Here is a 16059-nt window from a genome sequence, read left to right as displayed (position 1 = left end):
TCCTCAGGATGATGAAAACATTTGGTGTCTTGATGGATTATGGACTATACAAGTTTATGCAGTTGTCAAAACTCTGAACTACAAACTCAGAATCTGAGCATTTCACTTTAAACTTTTCCTCAATTAAAAACAGAATGCATATTTTCAGTCAAAAACAATCTGCCTACTATAACCCAGGTATTGAAAACACAAAATTTAAAGGCAGGATACAGAAAAAAATACCTTAAAATATAATGACAAGACAGTCCTCCAAGCAAGGAAATGCAAAGTTATTATAGTTACCATAAAGAAAATCACAAGAAAGAGAAATCTTTTAAGGTGAAACGTGAACAACAGGAAATTGCCAAATAAATAATACTATAGGCATATACAACATTAACAAAAGTGACAGAAAAAAAACCATAGTGGACCTAGGCAACTAAATTAATTTCATATGCTTAAAGCATAAAATGGTGGGGAAAGGGGCTGAACTGCAGTTTAAAAAAAAGTTGGATAGGGGATAGGAGTATGATGGCTATTTCCGCCCATGCAAAAAAGTATATTTTAGCTGTTTAGTAATGAGGAACCACTGGAGAAGTTTCGGTAAGGGAATGACATGTATACATCTGGTTTGGAAAGATGACAGTAGAAACTATCTGAAAGATACACTGGAGAAGGCTCAGGCTACTGTCAGTCCAATAAAAATGTCAGTCTATTGCAATCTATAGACTACCTCATCCAACAAAAACAGAACGCGCACTCTTTAAAAGCTCACACATAACATTTCACCAAGGTGGACAACTTTCTGGGCCATAAAACACAATCTAACAAACTTAACAGAATAGCAATCACACGACGTCTGCTCTAAGACCACAACAGAATTAAACTACAACTAAGTAACAGAATGGTAGCTAGAAAATATTTCAAAATACTTGGATATTAAATGACACACTTCTAAACAATAATGGTGAAAAGAAGTTTGTTTTTTGTTTTGTTTTGTTTTGTTTTTTAAGACAGAGTTTCACTCTGTCAGCCAGGCTGGAGTGCAGTGGCGTAATCTTGGCTCACTGCAACCTCTGCCTCCAGAGTTCAAGTGATTCTCATGCCTCAGTCTCCCACATAGCTGGGATTACAAGTGCATGCCACATGCCCAGCTAACTTTTGTATTTTTAGTAGAGATGGGGTTTTGTTGTGTTGCCCAGGCTGGTCTCAAACTCCTGAGCTCAAGTGATCCACCCACTTTAGCCTCCCAAAGTACCGAGATTATAGGTGTGAGCCACCACACCCAGGCCAAAGAAGAAATCTTAACAGATATTTTTAAATATATTGAACTAAACAAAAATAAAAACACAACTATCAACATGTGTAAAATTTTTAGTATGAATGTATATATTAGAAATAAAAAATCTAAAATGAATACACTTCCACTTTAGGAAAGTAAAACAAGGGCAAAGTAAATCCAAAACAAGCAGAAAAAAATAATAAAAATTAGAGTAGAAATAAATGAAACTGAAAATAGGAAATAGAGTAAAAAATTTAAAAAAATTAAAAAATCAAGAAAACCAAAAGCCGTTTCTTTGAAAATATCAGTAAAATGAGCAAGCCTCTATCACTGGGCAGGGGGAAATGCAGAGTTATTCGAATATGAGTTTCAGTTTCAGTTCTGCAAGATGAAAAAGTTCTAGAGATCTGTTGTACAACAATGTCAATATAGTTTACGCTACTAAAATGGACACCTAAAAATTGTTGCTCTCTCCTCTGCTCGCTTTCTCACTCTGCCATGCCCTGCTCTGAAGAGACACCCACCATTACCCCCGGCAAACAGGCCTGGTTTGCAGAGGAGGGCGGCATGCAGCTCCATTTTGCCCCACTCTCTGAGCAGGCCACAACCCTGACTCCGGGATCCACACAGCCCAAAGGCTATGACCTCGACGGTGCCTATGATGATACAATACCACCTACAGAGAAAGCTACAGTGAAAATGGACATTCAGATAGCTCTTCCTTCTGGGTTTTATAGAAGAGTACCTCCATGGTCTGGCTTGGCTGCAAAACACTTATCGATGTAGGAACTGGTGTCATAGACAAAGATTACTGAGGAAATGTTGGTGGTGTACTGTTTAATTTTGGCAAAGAAAAGTTTAAAGTCAGAAAAAGTGATCGCATTGCACAGCTCATTTGTGAATGAATTTTTAATCCAGAAATAGAAGAAGTTCAAGCTTTGGATGATGCTAACAGGCATTCAGAAGACTTAGGTTCTACCAGAAAGAATTAAAATTCATGCTAAGAACAGAAAATGAGAACTCATACTTTTTTCTTAAGGAGTTTTTGCTTAAAGCATTTTGGTAAAACTTCTGTAATCTTAATAGCTTTACCTTCTAAAAATACTGCATTTTCTTATGATCAAGGAAAAGAGTACCTCTGCTCAGATCACAGAGAAACTTTGTTTTTCTGCTGATAGTTGTATGTAAATCTTCTTTGTCCTGATATAAGGCAAAGTGTCTTTTTAAAATCAAATGTACATCAATTACAGACCCAAAAAAACCCTATATAATTTAACTCAGTTAAATGATACTTCACAAAAATAAAAAAAGGAATTTAAAAAAAATTACTGTCTTAAGAAAAAAAAAGAGAAAACACAAATTACTAATATCAGAAATGAAAGAGAGGACATCACTATAAACCCCTGGACATTAAAAGGATAATAAAAGAATACTATGAACTTTGCTCCCACAAATTTGACAACTTTATCAAAATGGACCAATTCCTTGGAAGACACAATCTGTCAAAACTCACACAAGAAGAATTACATAATCTGAAGAGACCTATATTTATAGGAGAAATCGAATCAACAATAACCTTCCAAAACAGAAAGCACCAGACCCAAAGCAGTTCACTGGTGAATTCTACCAAACATTTAAGGAAGAAATTATATTAATTCTCTACAATCTCTTCCAGAAGACATAAGCAGAGGGAATACTTGCTAATTTATTCTATGAGATCAGTATTACCCTAATACCAAAAACAGACAAAGACATCAGGAAAACTATAGACTAATATTTATCAAGAACACAAATGCAAAAATCCTCAAAATATTATCAAATCAAATCCAACCACATTTAAAAAGAACTATACACCACAAACAAGCAGGATTTATTCCAGGTAAGAAAGTTGCTTCCACATAAAAAAATCAATTAATGTAATCCATCACATCAACAGGCTAAAGAGGAAAAAGTTATTGCAATGGGCTAGGTAAAGCTGGTGAACGTATATATCAGAGCACAACTACAAGTAGTTATCCATTCATTCAAACCATGTGCCAACACCTGGACTACAGTGAAAAGTAAGACAAAACTCCTGTCCTTACAGTCTACAATCTATCAGAGAAACATCGTACAAGTAAATCACAAGTCCCTGTCACAGGGACTCAACCTAGAGTTAAGAAGTAGTCAACTTATATCTACAGGTTATAAAACAGGTATGATGTATGACTGAGGGTATTATCTCAAGCAGGATATATTAAAGTCTTAAATCAAAAGAAAAAGTACATGTTAGATGAACTGAAAGGAACCCAGGTTTGATATCATAGAAAGAAGAGACAAGAATTTACATGATGGTTGTTGGTTTCACTGATTACTGGGTAAAAATAAAGGTAGAAGAAGGAAAAAGATATGGGCGCTTATGAAACATCTTAAATGATGTCTGGGGTAGACAGGAAAAAGTAAAGGGCTGATATACTTTAAAAAGATAAACAGATCAAGCAAGTGGAGAATACAAAGAGAACAGAGAATAAGAGCATATTAGAAAAATTTAAGAAGGCAAGAATTACAGAATTTGAAGGAAAAACCCTTGAATGTGTGATCTTTCTCTAGTTATGTTGAAGATTCAAATGTTTTACTCTTTAAGGAGAAACCTAGAAGTTAAATAAAGTATCTTTCAAAATTAAGCATTTAAAATTTAATACCAAAGTAATCCTGATATAGAAATATTGTTATCCTGAAAGAAATAAGCTTCTAAAATAATATAATACAAGAACTTAATTTTGCCTTTCAAATATGATTTATGTCAATATTTTAGTATATCTATTCAAGAACACTATTTAGCCCTGAAACGTTTCCTGAAATTTCTTCGATGACTTGCAGTATTACTTAACAAGAAATTATGTTTCTAAGTTTAGTATCCTATAAAGGAATTACTTACAGGAACATTAAGTGCATACTGTAGTCCTTGAGGAAGTCTTTCATGTGTTTCCATCTGCTCTTCATCATTTTTCACTGTCTCCTCGTGGACCATGAGTTCATCATGTGATATCATATCCTGTTGTCTCATTTCACTTTCTTGTAACACTTCATCTGCAGCAAGGATCTCCTGGTGAGGCATACTTCGATCTTGAAGTACTGAATCCTGTAGCTCTCCAGACACAGTAGACTGGCCAGACACTCCACCCATTACAACCATTGTCCTGGAAGACTGCATTTCGTCTATGCCGCCACATTTAAGAAACAATCCTTCCAGTTTGTCGTCAATGTTCATGCTTAAGTATAACTGCCTAGAAAGACCAAGTTTGGCAACGAAACATAGTAAATTAGTTTTATATGACTACTTCATTTTTTTAAATTTTCAAATTAAGAATTTGAATATTCAAATTCAAAGATTTTATTCATGTACTTTGGAACTGCCTTCAATTTTAAAATTATGATACCAAGGTCGGTTTCCAAAGGCTGGTAAAATAAAACACAAATTTTCATTTTGATATAAAGGCATAAAATCCTAACTACTTTATTATTGAAAAATAAGCCTGACATAAAAGCAAATTAGGGAAAAGTATTTGTAACATCAATCAAGGGATCCATACACTTTAATATTTTATTAATAATATATTGAAATGTGTTAAAAATAAAAATATAGATGAATTCAATAAGGAACAAACTGACAGAACATCATCAAGCAAATCATTTTAAAAAATTTAGAAATAGTCATTAAACACAAAAAAAGAGTCTCAGTAGTAATCCAAGAAATTACCATTAAACAGGACTATCATATTTTAACTACCAAACTGATAATGACTCTTAAAAAATACATCCAATGTTGAAGTATTAAAAAAAAGACACTCATCTACTGATAATAAAAGTATGTATTGTATCAACTACTTTCACAAGTCATTTGGTAGTATGTATCAAAAGTTATAAAAATGTACATATTCTTTGAACAAGGAATTCTACATTTTGGAATTTATCTTGATGAAATAAAAAATGTAAACAAAGGTATACACAGAAAACCACCACAGCAGTCATTACCATAATGAAAATGTTAAGTATATTTCAGTTTAGTCACTTCTTTCCCAAATTAATCACATAAGTAATGACCAACTTTGATCACAGTTTTCAGCAGTCAAACACCAAAGTTAAATTCCAACACACTACTGAAATCAAAATACTCTTTCCTTTACTAAGGTTATCGTTAACGGAGAAACCTTTACTGAAATGAACAGCTTAAAACAACCTTATGAACAGCAAAATATACAAATGTATAATTCAAAACTTGCTAATCTTTCTTCCCTGGTACCAGGTATTATCAGCCTAGAATATATACAGTATATCTGTACAAAACACTTTATTTCACTTTTCAAAATCTTTAAGGTAGCAAAGTTAAAATCTAAAGGTCAAAGATTGCTGGGTATGGTAGCTCATGCCTGTAATTCTAACAATCTAGGAGGCCGAGGTAGGCGTATCACATGAGCCCAGGAGTGTAAGACCAGCCAGGGCAACAAGGCAAAACCCCATCTCTACAAAATAAAAATACATTAATTAGCTGGGCATGGTGGCACGCACCTGTGGTCCCAGCTACTTGGGAGACTGAAGCAGGAGGATGGCTTGAGCCCAGGAGGTCAGGGCTGCAGTGAGCTGTGATTGTACTACTGCACTCTGCCTGGGTGACAGAACAAGACCCTGTCTCAAAAATAAATAAATAAAAATAAACGTCAAAGATGTTACATACATCACCAAATATCTGCTCTCTTCAAAAATTTCATTGATCACATTTCTTAGAAAATAAACTAAAACTAAGTGAAACACTCTCTTAAGGCTAAAATTTGATTATTCTGACCATTTATTTGGAAATCCTTAAAAATCAATTGGTGAAAAGTGTTTGTAACATCAGTCAAAAATTCCATATCCTTAATATACTAAAATACCTTAAAAATAAGAAGAGATGAATTCAATAAAGAATAAACTGACAGGAACACTACCAGACAAATCACTAAAGAAAACTTAGAAACAATCATTAAATACATAAAATAACTATATTTTTATGTTTTAAATATATAAAACACTGGCCGGGCACAGTGGCTCATGCCTGTAATCCCAACACTTTGGGAGGCCGAGGCGGGCAGATCACGAGGTCAGGAGATCAAGACCATCCTGGCCAACATGGTGAAACCCTGTCTCCACTAAAAATACAAAAAATGTAGCTAGGCATGGTGGCGTGTGCCTGTAGTCCCAGCTACTCAGGAGGCTGAGGGAGAAAAATCATTTGAACCCAGGAAGTGAAGGTTGCAGTGAGCCGAGATTGAACCACTTCACTCCAGCCTGGCGAGAGCAAGACTCCATCTCAAAAAACAAAAACAACAACAACAACAAAAATTGGGGGCAGTGTATATATACATAAGTATATATATTTATGGGTTACATAAGATATTTTGATATAAGCAATGTGAAATAAGCAAATCATGGAGAATGGGGTATCCATCCCCTCAAGAATTTACCCTTTGAGTTACAAACAACCCAATTACATTATTTATTTTTAAATGTATAATCAAGTTGTTATTGACTATAATCATTCTACTGTGCTATCAAATAGTAGGTCTTATTCATTTTTTTTTTTTTTTTTTTTTTTGCCCATTAACCATCCCCACCTTCCCCTTCTCAGCCTCTAGCAACTATCCTTTAACTCTCTATATCCATGAGTTCAATTGTTTTGATTTTTAGATACCACAAATAAGTGAGAACATGCATTTGTCTTTCTGTGCCTGGCTTATTTCCTTTAACATAGTGATATCCAGTTTTACCCATGTTGTTGCAAATGACTGGATCTCATTCTTTTTTTTTTTTTTTTTTTTGAGACGGAGTCTTGCTCTGTCGCCCAGGCTGGAGTGCACTGGCCGGATCTCAGCTCACTGCAAGCTCCGCCTCCCGGGTTCACGCTATTCTCCTGCCTCAGCCTCCGGAGCAGCTGGGACTACAGGTGCCCGCCACCTTGCCTGGCTAGTTTTTTTTGTATTTTTTAGTAGAGACGGGGTTTCACCGTGTTAGCCAGGATGGTCTCGATCTCCTGACCTCGTGATCCGCCCGTCTCGGCCTCCCAAAGTGCTGGGATTACAGGCTTGAGCCACCGCGCCCGGCCTGATCTCATTCTTTTTTATGGCTGAATACTACTCCACTGTGTACATGTACATTTTGTTTATCCACTCATCTGTTCGTACACACTCAGGTGGCTCCCAATTCTTAGCTATTGTAAACAGTGCTGCAACAAACACAGGAGTGCAAATATCTTAATATACTGATTTCCTTTTTGGGGGGTATATGCCCAGCAGTGGGACTGCTAGATCGTATGGTAGCTCAATTTTTAGTTTTTTGAGGAACCACCAAACTTTTCTCCATAGTGGCTGTACTAATTTACATTCCCACCAACAGCGTAGAAGGGTTCCCTTTTCTCCACATCCTCACCAGCACTGGTAATTGCCTGTCTTTTGGATATAAGCAATTTTAACTGGAGATGACATCTCATTGTAGTTTTGATCTCCACTTCTCTGATGATCAATGATGTTGAGTACCTTTTCATGCTCATGCCTGTCTGCCATTTGCATGTCTTTTGAGAAACGTCTACTGAAATCTTTTGTCCATTTTTTGATTGAATTATTAGATTTTTTTTCCTATAGAATTGTTTGAGCTCCTTATATATTCTGGTTATTAATCCCTTGTCAGAAGGGTAGTTTGCAAATATTTTCCCCCATTCTGTGGGTTGTCTCTTCACTTTATTGACTATATCCTTTCCTGTGTAGAAGATTTTTAGTTTGATGTGATTTTTTTTTTAATTTTTATTTTTTACCTAATTGTATGCTTAGCATCAAGTCAAAACAATAAGTACTGAGGAAGTATTAGTATTCTGGGGACAGATAATATTTTGGAAAAAAGGTATAAAGTGCTAGAGTGAGAGACTTGGAACAACAGGAAGAGAGCACACCTTGATACAGAAGTAGTAAACTGAAGACAAAGTGGAAATACTCCAAATGAAAAACAAATGACCTCTTCAAAAATCTTCCTGAAAACTGACCACATGCAAAGAAAAATAAATCTCTCTTCTTTTTTACGTAAGTTGCTTATTCCTATGGCCCCAAATTAAGGCATATATTGGGAATTAAACTGTCTGGCCTGGAAACTTTTTGAAATACCCTGAAATTTCCCCAAAATACCAGAAAGTACTAAGATATCAAAACAAACTCCAATATCAATGGATACAAGGTTTTAAATAAGACAAAGCTTTAAACTGAGCTTTGGAAATATCTATCAAAATGAAAACTGTATGTACTCTTGATTAAGCAATCTCACTGCTAGGGATATATAGTACCCAACCTTATGGGTTTATTCACAGACATTCATCAAAAAAGAAAGTATAAGGGTGTTTGCTACAACCCTTCAATGGGAAAAGACTGGAAACACATTTAAGCATCCATAGACAGGGGACTTGTTACATTAATTATGACTCAACCATACAATGGAACACATGCAGCCATTAAAAGGAATGAGGTTAGCTTTATGTGCTGGTTCTCCAAGATATATTAAGCGAAAAAAAATCAAGGACAACTATGTAGATAGTAAGATCCTTTCTATACACACACACACACACACACACACACACACACACATACATAGAAATACACACACACACACACACATATATATATATATATTTTTTTTTTCCTGGTAAGAAACTTAACTGGAATTTGGAAAATGAAATAAGAAAGGATCTTCATGAAGAAGACTAATTTTGACTTTTTATTATTCCTTTTTCATGTACCAACATCTTTTCTTTCTTTAAGGTTCCAGCAAGCTAACAGGGTATGAGTAACAGAATTGACTCTAGGTCTTGTTTTTCTTCTTTATTTTAAAACAAAGACTTAGTGTTATTTTAAGACAAGTTTCAAAGACAAAGTGAGTCACACCTCTATCATATATCTCAACCTGTCTCTGGCCAGGAAATTTTACCAGGTCCATGGAAAAAGGGAACAGGACAAAGCTACATTTATTAATTAAAAAAAGATAAAGTAGAAAAAACACATTGGTATTGTCCTTGCACCTCCCTTCTCTGCCATTATGGTTTTAACCTTTCCCACTGAAACTCTTCAGTGGTCTCAGTCAAAGCTCTCACGTGCCTCACTGCATATTCAAAAATCCAAATACAACAAAAGGTTCCAAGCTCAAAAGATAACACATGCCATATCCCTCTCCTAATTTCATTATTTTTAGGGAGGATCAGCTAAGTGTAAAGAAAGAAAACTGAGGTAGTCAAGCCACACTAATAAGTGAATAATTAACTGTCTCTTCCTGTTAACTCCTCAAAAAGCCAACTGCTTTCTAATCCAAATGTGTGTATAATTAATGGAAAGTCAGGGGTTAGGGATACGACACAGAAGAGGAAAGAAATAATGCTTCCTTTAAATCTTATTACTCACATGGAAGACTGATTTGGAAGGGGAAAAAAACTAAACAATTAATTTCAGCTTCAAGGAACCCCTGTCCAACTGGAGAGAAAAGAAAATACGTGGAGTAATAAGCCACACTGAGCTCCCTGTGAAGACCCTTTATCTCGCAGAGACCTTAGGCAGCTGATACCACAGAGTACAAAATGGCAGCGCTGTTAAGAACCAAGACAGGCTGGACAATGATGTCCAAGGGCTAATTCAGCTAAGAATGAGAGGCAATCCTTCCTCTGCACTTCAAGTTACCCACAGCAGAGAATGGTGAAAACTACAACAGAGCAGGAAAGAGAAAGGAAGGAGACCAACTAAGGCCAATTTCTCCTAAATCTCCCTTTCACAGATTACTTTGAATTCTGCATTCTTTCCCCGCTTCCATGATTTATTCTTCCCTCATCACCATCCCTCTGCGAGAGAAACCAGCTACAGCGGTATTTAGGAGGCCACAACACAACTTCCAGTTCCATTGAATTTCCCCTCCCCGCTCCCACTCCCAACCCCACACATACCTAACATCCTTCCTATTGACACATTCAGTTCAGCTGTGTAAAAGTCTAACTGTAGTGACTTAGGTAACCATCTAGTCATTTAAGCCTAGTGGCAGAGGGGTACTTAAAAAGAATGTAAATTATCTGCCATTACTTTTCTCCTGTCTACCAGAAGAAATAGTTGACTCTTCTTGTGGTCATCTTCGAATTTAATATTTCTAATCAATTATGTGTAAGTAATTAAAAACTAAGCTTTACAGATTTATATTAAGTTGAAACAGAGCAAACAGTTTTGGGTCGGGGCTTTTAATAAGGAATTAAATACACAGGCTTTTAACACAAATGGTTTTTGACAATTATTTCCAAAACTTGGGGAACTGTCTGGGCTTGCCTTCAGAGGACAAAGTTAACAGAAGCATTACAAATGGACAAGTTGAGTACTATTACTCATTTTTAATCAAATATACAAGGCTCTTAAAAACGCTTCCTTGTTCTACAAGGGCCAATTAAAAATCGGGGAAAAAAAAATGCTTGCCGAGGTTTTCTTAATGGGAGTTTTATACAATTAATGGGGTCTTTCCAAATTAGTATGTTTACGTCTATATTCTAAAATTCAGAAATTATGAAAACCTGGAGAGGAAAGACAACTAATGTGTGCTGAAATGTAAGACACTGTGCTGGGCACCTTTAAATATATTGCCTTACTTAATACTTACAATAACCCTCAAGACAGTAACAGCGTATCCCCATTTAACAGACAAACTGGGGCTTACCCAAGGATGCATAGCTAAGAAGTAAACTGAGATTTCAAACCAGACTTACCCGACTCAATGCACTTTTTACCTTATCACACTATTTCCTGACTTTAAAAGCCCCTGGACACATTAGGAAGTAGTTGAATTCTCATTGCCCTCTCACCACCTGCTAGTAAGGCCTCTCTATCATCATTGCTTGGCTTGGCAAAGCAGTCAAACTGTCCTTAGCTGACTACTCCATCTCATGGCTACCATGGGAGAATGTTCTGACACAGAATCCCCTTTTCTTCTGTGGGAGGACTCGACACTTTCCACATTTTCTGTCTTCCAATTTCTATCTGTTACTCATATCTCAGTGAATTTCTCCTCAGCCATTCTTTCTTTTTCATGGGTTTAAATATATCTTCTTAAGCTACCTTCCTTCCTCTGTTTTCTCAAAGCCTTACCAGGAAAATCTCTCTACCTTCCCATATCCAATTGGAAATTTAAAAATAATCCTAAATATGACTAATAAATGTAAAACCAGTCAGTGCTAATGATACACCTGTATCAAAAAAAGAGGGCTGTACAATTTAAAATGAAAACAGATTTGAAGGCTTGTGCTATGTGCTCTAAAATTTTTTAAAGCACCAAGTTCCCTTTCAGAATGTATATGAACTTCCATGTGCCACTTATTACCTTTAATTAATCTGCATGTGAGCATGAAAGAAATAAATATTTCCCACTTAGAGATCCTCCATTTCTATGTATTGAGTTTGGTAGTAATATTATTTTCCATAAACTTTTTTGAATAATATGGAACTTCACCTATGAGTCAAAGCAGGTTATAATAGGCAAGCTTCGGAACCTAATCATTGTCTTTTGTATAAAAAGAGTAATTTTCAACTTAAAATGTTCTCACAAATTCAGTAACACCTCTTCCCCCAACTTTGTAACAGAACCCATTCATTTTAAAATGAAACTTCACTTGCAAGCCAAAAGAGAGGCACTCAAAGGAACCTGTTCTGAAAACAGGTACAAGAAAAAAAAGCTAGATTTCACAAATTACTTCTGATCCAAAGCACTTTGTTATTTGCAGGATGCCAGTTACATTCACTTGGATATTAACATTTCTAACCTATGTTTCTAACTGTGAGAAATTAGACCTTAAAAATATCAGCATTAGAAATATAAGTATCAATGAGCCTCCAAATCATTTGGTGAGATGAAACCCATGATTAACACCAGAACCTTTAACAAATTTGCTATTTGTTATTCTGAAGAAGTTTTGCATTTGCTTTCATCCTTGAAAAGTACAGTTTTGATCTAAGCAGAAACCACTTCATCTCTTATTAAAAAAACAAAAATCTATTTCTTGTCTAAGTACATTCAAAGACCTCTTCAGATATATCTCTATAACTACCATTTTGTATCTATAAAACATACCTTGTAAACTATGTTAATTTTTAAAGTACTACTATTTCAAAATATCCTAACAGGAACATCATTTATACAATGGGACACAATGGCCTCTCTGATCAGTGCTAACAACAATAAAGGATGTTTAAATAAATACCTATTTCAATAGCTGCTAACACAACTACTAATCAGAAAACTTACACACTAACAATAATCATTTTATGTAATACGACTTCAAAAACCTAAAAAGTTTTTTTAAAAAACTATTTTTTCACCACAGAAAAATAATTTATAAATATTTGAATAAGCCAAAGTTAATAGGCATTTCTATACCACACTGAAGCCCCTCTCAAATGAAACAGAATCTAGGCATATTCTGCATTCCAAATATTTATCATCTGTTCTGTAAAACAATGTAACAAGAAGACAGTGTATTTAGAAATACTAAAATATCAAATTTACAGAAATTCAAACAGTTTAAGAAACAGCTATAATTTATCTTAACAAGGAGAGGGGGAGGGAAAAGGTTAAAAAAAAAAAGTTCCCACAAAGCAGAATCCTACATTCTGTTGGATCTAGTTATTGCATCCATCACATTTTATGCCAATATCAACAATTCAAACATTAATATTCAAACTATAAAGTTTCTGTATTCTTATATGATCAAAAGAAATATTTTAAAAATATTTTAAAAAACTTCTTAAAACAAAATGTCCCTGTATACTATGAACAAATGTTAAACACCTAATTTTTTTTTTAATTAAATGAGACGGGACTGGGCGCATACCACTATGCCTAGATTGCTAATGGTTTTTTGTTTTTTTTTTTTTTGAGGCGGAGTCTCGCTCTGTCGACCGGACTGGAGTGCAGTGGCCTGATCTCAGCTCACTGCAAGCTCCGCCTCCTGGGTTTACGCCATTCTCCTGCCTCAGCCTCCCGAGTAGCTGGGATTACAGGCGCCCGCCACCTCGCCCAGCTAGTTTTTGTATTTTTAGTAGAGACGGGGTTTCACCGTGTTAGCCAGGATGGTCTCGATCTCCTGACCTCGTGATCCGCCCGTCTCGGCCTCCCAAAGTGCTGGGATTACAGGCTTGAGCCACCGCGCCCGGCCTCGCTAATGGTTATTTTTAATACATACTATACAGTAACCAAGACTCATTCTAGAACAACAACAAAAAAGTTAACTGTTTAAATCAACAGCGCTTCTTTTTAATGGAAAATATATCTGACTTAAACCTTAATGTGACAGATACCTGGCTATCTCCCCAGAATCTGTTCTCTCCTTCTTATCCAGTAATAAAAATTAAGTGTAACATATGGCTGCCTAGATCAGAGTCACTTACTTCCCAGCCTCCTTTGCAGCTGGTTGTGACATGTGACAAAGTTAAAACCAAAGGGATCTGAGTGAAAGTGATATACACAAACTCCTCTTAAAGGTAAACAGAATGCCCTTCTCTTTTTCTTCTTATCAGCAGACACAATGGTAACCATTCTCGCCCACAATATAGAAACTGCACATAAGAAGAGCAGAGCAAGACAAAGGAGCCCTGGGATATAGTGATTCTGCAGCCTCCATATACTCTGAAGATAGTTTACACAGACTTTTCAAGTAAATTCAAATATATTTCTACCTTTATAAGCCTCAGTCATAGTAGCCAAGCCTATATACTTAAGTGATTACTGAATTATCTATAAGACTGCTTCCTTATATTAGTGCAGGCATACACACATGTACAGATGTATAGAAACTGATATGGTTTTTCCACATTTTAAAAATTATATAGCAAACACCATTAAACTTGACTAACATGCCTAACTTTCCTCAGTGTGAAAACAGTTTCTTTGAAAATTCTGGGAAATTTAATATGAGTGTATATGTGTTCAGGATAGGGGGTAAAAAATGCTATACCCTGTTGAGAAAAAGTGTTAAACCAAGAAAATAACTCTCAATTCAATTTCACTTAAGATTACACATTTTTGTGTGGGTTAGAGTCTAAAATGACATCATTATTCATCTCTTAAATTTGTTTCCTCAAGAAAAAACTAGTTTCTTCCAAATATAAATACCAAAATTTTAGAAACTATTATATAAATTCAGTATAAAATTCTAGCAGCTAAACACAATGACTTCATATTTGAAAAAACTTATTTATTCAAGATTATGAAATGTAAGTATTAAAATTACCTGAGACTAAGGTAAAAATGAAGACTTCAAGGAAGGGAATGCTGTAGAGTTGAAAAAGAAATCATGGTTGAGTTTCTACCGTTCATAGGCTTCAGAAATCCTCAATACCACCTTAATCACTTATGCCATCCAATTCCTACAATAAACACACACACAACAAACATTATTAACGGTAGGAAAAAATACTATACAAATATGTGCAAATTGGTATGAATACTGAAATGAAAATTCTTTCTAAATATAGTAAGTTATGACTCAATGATCAATGTACTGACTTGTTTTTATGTTTGAAATTGGGAAAATGCAATAGTAGTAAGTAGACGGTAAATGAGAAATAAACTTGGCCTTACAAAGAACAACTGCCGGCCGGTCACGGTGGCTCATGCCTGTAATCCCAGCACTTTGGGAGGCCAAGGCAGGCAGATCACAAGGTCAGGAGATCGAGACCATCCTAGCTAACACGATGAAACCCCATCTCTACTAAAAATACCAAAAATTAGCCGGGCGTGGTGGCGGGCGTGTATAGTCCCAGCTACTCGGGAGGCTGAGGCAGGAGAATGGCATGAATCCGGGGGGCGGAGCTTGCAGTGAGCCAAGAATGCACCACTGCACTCCAGCCTGGGCAACAAAGCGAGACTCTGTCTCAAAAAAAAAAAAAAAAACAAAAAACAATTGCCTAGATGTGGAATCTACAGCCTCAAAGATACAGGACATTCAAGGAAATTCAGAGAATTACAGACCTAAAAGGTTAGAAAAAACAAAATTTAAGAAACTACCTACAAACACTAATCATATCTGCTTTGTTAAAGTCTATGAAGTGAAGAGAGAAGAAACACAATGGCAGGCCTTACAAACAAACAGAACTAATGGCATGCCAAAACTTAAAAGAAACTATTATATAAATTCAACATAAAATTCTAGTGGCCAAAAACAATAGAAACAATTATGGTTATAAAATCAGATTAAATATTATCAGCAAGATTACCACTGACAGGAAAAAGCTGACAAAAAAGATAGATAAAAATATATGGAAAATTTTTAGCACATTCAAAACAAAAACAGAGTATAGGCTATACACAGGAAGAAAACTTCCTGACAGTGAGTATTCAGAGCATAGTTAACAGACTAAAGATTTTATGGAATTTCCTACCCTGGAGGTTCTTAAAATATTAGATTTCTATCTATCAAGAATAGTTTGCATACACTCCTTCACAAGAAGTGTGGAGACCAGATGATACATGAAAGATCCTATGATTTTACATTAGTTTATGATGGTGCAAAGGCAAAAAGAATAGTCTTCCCTACCTACATCCATATCAGTAATGATTTCCTCTTTGAACTTCAGAAAGTATATTAATTCACTTTTTAAAACACATTTTAACAGTTTACATATTTTTTTAAAAGTTCAAATTCTTTTTTCTTTTTTTTTTTTGAGACAGAGTCTCACTCTGTCGCCCAGGCTGGAGTGCAGTGGCCGGATCTCAGCTCACTGCAAGCTCCG

At 35.5% G+C, this 16059-nt stretch overlaps 1 protein-coding gene and 1 pseudogene across 4 annotated transcripts in view; one reads left to right on the top strand and one right to left on the bottom strand.

The window, feature by feature from the left end:
- The window catches only part of ZNF148 (zinc finger protein 148), a 144664-nt gene that overhangs the window by 76178 nt on the left and 52427 nt on the right, over positions 1-16059 (bottom strand). For 2 of the 4 annotated variants that reach the window (XM_011950763.1, XM_011950765.1), the window contains 2 exons: positions 14559-14694; positions 4179-4527 (listed from right to left, as the gene is read on the bottom strand). In XM_011950763.1, coding sequence (XP_011806153.1) covers positions 4179-4511 — 333 coding nt within the window. In that variant the 5' untranslated portion in view covers positions 4512-4527; positions 14559-14694. Of the gene's footprint in view, positions 1-4178; positions 4528-5809; positions 5927-14558; positions 14695-16059 lie in introns of all 4 variants that reach the window. The other 2 variants (XM_011950764.1, XM_011950766.1) reach the window with 2 other exon arrangements.
- Positions 1760-2253, top strand: LOC105518021 (annotated as a pseudogene).

Source organism: Colobus angolensis, unplaced genomic scaffold (genome assembly GCF_000951035.1).
Source record: "Colobus angolensis palliatus isolate OR3802 unplaced genomic scaffold, Cang.pa_1.0 Scaffold31, whole genome shotgun sequence".
In the NCBI taxonomy this organism is placed as follows: domain Eukaryota; kingdom Metazoa; phylum Chordata; class Mammalia; order Primates; family Cercopithecidae; genus Colobus; species Colobus angolensis.
Note: the sequence above shows the minus strand (reverse complement) of the source record. Positions and strands in the feature narration are given on the sequence as shown.